The sequence below is a fragment of the Geospiza fortis genome, unplaced genomic scaffold (genome assembly GCF_000277835.1).
Source record: "Geospiza fortis unplaced genomic scaffold, GeoFor_1.0 scaffold59, whole genome shotgun sequence".
NCBI lineage: Eukaryota > Metazoa > Chordata > Aves > Passeriformes > Thraupidae > Geospiza > Geospiza fortis.
The window spans coordinates 2,538,273-2,544,898 of record NW_005054381.1 but is presented as its reverse complement, the minus strand read 5'-3'; the positions used below and the strand labels follow the sequence as shown (position 1 = coordinate 2,544,898).

Here is a 6,626-nt window from a genome sequence, read left to right as displayed (position 1 = left end):
GCCCAGCCTGCCGCAGGGGGGCAGGCAGGGAGGCACGAGCCAGTCAGGGGCCCTGGCAGCTGTGACAGCTCCCAGGGACAAGGGGGACAAGAAGAGCATCCAGTGCAGAGTGAAGCCACATCTCTGGCAAAATCCCCTCATTTTCTGAGGATGTTTGGATACTGGCTGCACCCACGAGCTCTAGTGGAGGTGCCCTGCCCACAGCAGCTGGAACTGGTGCCCTTTAAGGCCCCATCCCAAACCAGTCTGTGATTCCATGAGTACTGGTTTGGGGCCAAATGTGTCAGTCAGTGTGTGCTGAGTCCAGGATCTCAGAGGCACCCAGTGGAAGGATTCTTTATCCTCAGGATGCTCCCTCAGCCTGGTCAGGCTCCCTGGTGCCCTGTCCTGACACTGAGGGGCTGCAGTGCTTCCTGGGCTAGCCTGGAAGGATTTTAGCAGGAATTGCCCAGGGGCAAAAGGCTGGGGTTCCCCTGGCTCGTTCTGCCCCCCTTTGCCCTCAGGAGTTTCAGGAACAGGAGGCTGCTCCTGATTTGCATTTTTGGGACCCTGAGAGCTGCCCCTCCAGCCAGGCTGCTCTGTGCACAGAGATACACCAGAGCCACAGCCTTCACTGCCACCCATCTGAGGGCTGTTCTCACACTGACTCCTCTTCCTCTGTGTTCTCCTCATGACTGGAGTGGAGCAACAGCTGCTTTTCCTGGAAGCATGGAGTGTGGAGCATCCCAGGCTGCTTTTATATCCTGATGCTTTAGATTGTTAAATTCTCACGGCTTAAGCTCTTTATTTCTTGTTTTGCTGTGCTTATGAGAGGATCTCCTGGGGCCCTATTGTACAACAAATACAAATAATCCATGAATAAAACAGCCTGGCTGTTTGTACTGCTGGCAGTCTGCAAGGATTGCTCCCAGATAACATTTTGGGATATTACTCATTTTGATCTGTGCCTTCTACCAGCGTTTCTCTGCTCAACAACACTGCAGAGATGTTGCCCTCTGGAAAGAGGCTTCTCCAGATTAATTTCTGATTTTTCTACCTGTTTGCTGTCTGCCTTTGGCAGTTTCAGTTTCCTTGCATGCTCTCCGTGCCCAGCCATGGTGAGTTCTGCAGGTGTTGGGGTAGTTCAGGTGTTGCAGTGGTGCACATCCAGAGGCTGCAGTTATTCCTTGGCAGTGCTGCCCTAGGGGGAGAAGCCCTTTAAATTCACTCATAGCACATTTAGTTTTATGAAGTCCTTGACCTTAAACTTCTGAATGAGCTGGGATGTGAATTGGAGAGATAAAAGTACAAGGAGATTTAAATGGGAGAAAGCCCCACTTCCCTGCCTGGGGGGATGTGCTGCTCTCGCTGGGGCTGCTGTGAAACAGGACCAGTTATGTTAAATACAAACTGGTATTTACTGGTGCCTTGAAGCTGCTGCACTTGTTCCCTGCTGGGAGCTGCCCTCTGGGGAGCCAGTTCTCATTAACTGGTGTCCAGTCATTGCACAGACTGATGGGGTGTGGGCACGGCAGATTTTCCTCCTCAGATCTTTTCCCTCCACTTTCTTCTTCCCCTATTATGTGCAAGCACCATGTTTATTTTTCTGTATTAGCTCCTCTACTGTTCTCCTCTCTTCAGTAATTAACAGTTGATTTCCTCCTTGTCTCTTGACCTTTCTTTTGCCAATCCATTCAAATCACAAGAATTTCTTGTTCTTTAAATATCTGCTTAAATGCCACGGGTAGAGGTCAGCTGGTTTGGTTCTTGACATGTTTGGAAGAAGGTGTTCCTGGTGTTCATTTGTTTCTCCTCTAGTTATTTCTTAGTAAATAACCTGGAAGGTTTGCATAACAATTTGGTGTAGAAGTTACTTCTCCCCCGTGGAACACACAGAAATGGGCGGTATGTGAGTGATACATTAATTTTTATAGGGAGGGCAGAATTCACTGACATGGCAGTTGAGCTCTGAAGGACTAAAATGTTCCTTCTCTGGGCACCCTGTGCCAGGGCCTCCCCATCCTCATTTCTTCCTCCTGGTCCTGTCCCTCCATCCCCTGTCCAAAGTCTCTGTCCAGCTCTCCCAGAGCTCCTTCAGGTCCTGGTCCTGCACACTGAGGTGACCCCAGAGCTTCTCCTTTCCAGGTGAGCATTCCCAGCTGTGCCAGCCTTTCCTCCCAGCAGAGCTGCTCCATCCCTCTGCTCATCCTGGAGCCTCCCCTGGGCTCCTCCAGCAGCTCCAGCTCCTGCCTGTGCTGGGCCAGGGCTGGGGCAGCTCTGCAGGTGGGGTCTCACCTGGGCACAGGGGCTCAATCCCAATCCCTGCCCTGCTGCCCACGCTGGGATCAGCATTTACATTTTCCAGTCCATTTTTCACTGTGCAGGGACAGCAAAGGAGTTCATCCAAACTGCAGATTTGTCAGAAAATTGCTCTATAAATAAAAATAAATTCCAAAAATAAGTGAAATAAAACAATCAGTAGAAGATGAAGGGGAGGGGAAGGATGGAAACAAGCGGATGTGAGGAGTGAGGAGTGGATTTGTTCCATGGTCAAGTGCTTGTGTTGAGAGGCCTTTTGTCCCCAGTGACTCCTTTGGAGAGCAGCCCTTGGAGGGCAAATCAGAATAACTCCAAGCAGAAAAGTTCTGGGAATGCTCTCTGCCACCTTCCCAGGAGGGAATTGGATGTGGGAATCTTCTCCACAACTCCTGACAGAGGGGACAGCTGGGGGGGTCAGGCTTTGCTCCCAGGGAACAGGGACAGGAGGAGGGAACGGCCTCAGGCTGGGCCTGGGGAGGGGCAGGGGGGATTTTGGGGAAAATTTCTCATGGAAAGGTTGTGAAACACAGAACCAGGCTGTGTAGGAGGTGTTGGAGGGGTTTAACAGCCCTGTGCATGTGACACTTGGGGACATGGCTCAGGGATGGCCTTGGCAGTGCTGGGCCAAGGTTGGACTCAATGTTTTGAGGGCTTTTCCAACATAAATCATTCCATGTTTCTGTGAGAGTCCCCAGTGCTGGTGATCCAGCTGGAGGCACTGAAGCACCTGGAACTCATGGGGGGGTTTTGTGCCTGGGGAAGCAAATCCAGGAGAGAGACATTTCCTGCTTATTGTGCCAGTGAGTTAAACTCCTGTACAAACAAAGTGCCTGGGATCTGAGCTCTGCAGAGGGAGGATTTGTGTGGCACCAGCTGGCTCAGCCTGGGTGCTCTGGAGCAGATTTCCTAAAGAACAGGTTTGCTTCAATCTCTTGAGTTCTTGGAATAAAAGGATGATTTGATTTCTGTCTCCTGTTTGAATCTGTGTGCAAGACTGGAACATCTTCCCTGGGTCAGCATGGGATGTCAGGGGGATTTTTCCTTCATTCCTAGGTCAGCATGGGATGTTAATGGGATTTTTCCTTTACCCCTAGGTCAGAATGGGATGTTAAAGGGATTTTTCCTTTGTCCCTGGGTTGGAAAGGGATGTTAAAGGGATTTTTCCTTTCTTCCAGCAACAACGCACTGTTTACAGGCTGACCCTGGTGAAAGCTTGGAACGTGGATGAACTCAAAGCTTATGCTGACCTGATATCCCTTGGGAAACCAGACTTCATTGAGGTCAAGGTGAGCTGATCTGAGTTGTTTTAGTTTTTCCAGCAGTATTTTCCATTGTTTTATCCCCATTTCCCCCCTGCCTTTAGTCTAAACTTTCTGAGTAAGTAAAATTCTTCTGAAGTGATGCGTAAGAAATTCCTGTCTTGCTTTTAATATTAGTGAATAATAATTAATTCACATTTAGGTGATGTTTTCTAGTATCCTGTGTGTACCTTTGGAAACCAAAGGTACCACAAACCAAACTTTGTACCAGCCAGCCTGGATTTCTGCCCAACAGAATCATCACTCTCTGGCCCTTTTTTGTATTTCTGTGAAAACAAAGATGAATAGATATTCCTTCTTTATATCAACTATCAGTTGACACAAAATATTCCAGGTTCAGCTGGTAGTTTGGGGTAGGGTTCTTCCCATCCTGGCCTCGAGTTTTGCCAGGGGAAAGGTGAAAGGTTCAGTGATGTGTTTGTGTTTGGATTTGAGGCCAGCCAGATGTGAGATACAGCAGGGCAGGAGGGGCTTTGTCCTGGGCTTAATCAATTCACTAAAGAGACACTGTAAAAAAAGTTACAAACTTATTAAAAAGGCACCTTCCCAAAGCTCTGAGCATTTTAACCCAGCAGCTCCTGTAGAGCAGCACAGCTCCCTCAGCTCTATGTTTGTGCAGTTCTGTTACTCCTGGACTCTCCTTTTTCTGTTCTCATTTCCTTCTTGCTTATAATTTTTTAACTTTCTTTCATTTTTTTAACATTTTTTAAAAATTTTTCAACCTTTTTTTACTGCTGCTATGAAGAAAAAGCCTGGATTTTGCTGTGAAAGTTTGATACCTTCTGTCAGCATGGAGAGTTTTTCTCTCTGGGTATGCTGCTGAAGTTGGGAGCTTCATCCAGCTTGGGTTTGGAATTTGGTTTGGGGAAAACCCCTTGGTTTTCCATCTTCCTGGGTGAATCCCTGGCTGTGCAGAATCCTGCCAGGGAGGAGAGGGCAGGGATGGGGCAGGGATGGAGCAGAGGCTGTGGGGCTGGTGCTGCTGAGGCTGCTCTGCCCGGGGCATTAATGTCAATTAGTGAGATGAGGCTGTGCCAGTTGATGTTCCAGCAGGGATTCCCCCAGGAACTCTCCAGGGCAAACATCTGTCCCTGCAGGGCACGGGCTGCTCTTCCCTCTGCCTCACAGTGTCACAGTCCTGCTTTCCCAGAGCTCTGCCCTGGAAAAATCCTGCCTTGCTCTGCCAAGGAAATACATGGGGGGTGGTCACAGGTGTGCTCCTGGTGCTCTTCCAGCTGGGACAGGGATGTTCCTGGATCCCTGAACCCTATTTGGGGGAGCTGGGACAGGGATTTATCTGATCTCTGAACCCTGTTTGTGAGAGCTGGCACAGGGATATTCATCACAGGGATATTCCTGGATCCCTGAACCCTGTTTGTGGGAGCTGCTGGTATCCCTCACAGGGATATTCATCACAGGGATATTCCTGGATCCCTGAACCCTGTTCTGTGAGCTCTGAACACAGCTCCCCTGTGAGCTGGGACAGGGAGGGGCTGGGTGACATTCTCAGGATCCAGCAGTGGGATGGTGGCACTGGGGGTCCAGCCTCACACTGTGCTGATCACACAGCATTTGGGACTTGGTGTTTTTGATTGAAAGTCATTTTTTGTGTTCCTTTGGGAGCGAAGCAGATTTGGGATGTGAATAAGCCTCAGCATTCCTTTCTGCAGCCCCTCAGGGTGCCAGGGGAAAAAGCCAAGGACCAGGGGGTGCTCAAAGCCAACCAACAAAGAGAGATGGGGAGATTCTGCAAAGCTCTGCCCGACAATGGGGCTGAGCCTGGGGATTTTCTGGCTGAAGATTTGGGATAAATGACGTCCATTTCAGATGAAGGCAGCTAATCCAGTGTTGCTCCAGAGAGCCTCATGGGGTGGATGGAGAGAGATTTAGATTCTTGCAGGGCTTAATCCTTGTTCTCATTTCCATGAGTGCCTCACAGTGCTGTAACTCCGTGGGACCCCATTCTCCCACTTAAGCCAATAGTAACGGGAGACTCAGTCATTAAAATGCATCAAATTGATTTATTGCCTTAATCTGTTCTAATGCCAGTGTGTCACTGTCACACTTGTACAGAGCTGATGGTTGTATTTAAGGTCTGGAACATGCCAGAACTCCTTTTCTTCCCATGGTGCCTTCTTTGGGCTCTGAAAGCCAGAGGTTTGTTTGATGTGCAGCATTTTTGTGTCCAGGGAAGGGAATGGAGCTGGGAGGGGTCTGGAGCCCCAGGAGAGGCTGAGGGAGCTGGGAAGGGGCTCAGCCTGGAGCAAAGGAGGCTCAGGGGGCCCTTGTGGCTCTGCACAGCTCCTGCCAGGAGGGGACAGCCGGGGGGGTCGGGCTGTGCTCCAGGGAACAGGGACAGGAGCAGAGGGAACGGCCTCAGGCTGGGCCAGGGGAGGATCAGGGGGGATTTTGGGGAAATTTCTTCACTGAAAGGGAGGCCAGGCCCTGGCACAGCTGCCCAGGGCAGGGGTGGAGTGCCCATCCCTGCAGGGATGTGAAAGATGACTGGACATGGCACTTGGGGACATGGGTCAGGGTGAGCTCAGCAGTGCTGGGTCAGTGACTGGGCTTGATCTTAGCGGTCTGTCCTTGCTGAATTCTAGAATCATGGAATGGTTTGGGTTGAAAGGGACATTAAATCCCATCCAGTGCCACCCCTGCCATGGCAGGGACACCTCCCACTGTCCCAGGTGCTCCCAGCCCTGTCCAGCCTGGCCTTGGGCACTGCCAGGGATCCAGGGGCAGCCAGAGCTGCTCTGGGCAGGGTGAAGCTTTGGCACTCAACTCACAGCAGTGCTGTGAGCTCCAGCCTGAGCAGAGCCTTCCTGCTTCCCTCTGCCCCTCAGAATTTAAGGAAGGAGCCCCAAGCTGCCAGGCTGGCCCTTTGTCCCAGGGCTGTCCATGGCACGATGTCTGAGGGCAGGACTGGGGCACAGCAGGGATCCAGGACATGGCACAGAATCTTCCCAAGCCTTTGTGAAGGTTTTCAGCCACGAGGAAGCTCTTTCC

The 6,626-nt window shown here is 50.8% G+C and overlaps 1 protein-coding gene across 2 annotated transcripts in view; it reads left to right on the top strand.

Moving 5' to 3' along the window:
- LOC102036314 (S-adenosyl-L-methionine-dependent tRNA 4-demethylwyosine synthase TYW1) overlaps nt 1–6,626 on the top strand; it is a 96,314-nt gene that overhangs the window by 70,690 nt on the left and 18,998 nt on the right. For both annotated transcript variants that reach the window (XM_031060372.1, XM_031060373.1), the window contains exon 15: nt 3,474–3,584. In XM_031060372.1, coding sequence (XP_030916232.1) covers nt 3,474–3,584 — 111 coding nt within the window. The remainder of the gene's footprint in view (nt 1–3,473; nt 3,585–6,626) is intronic.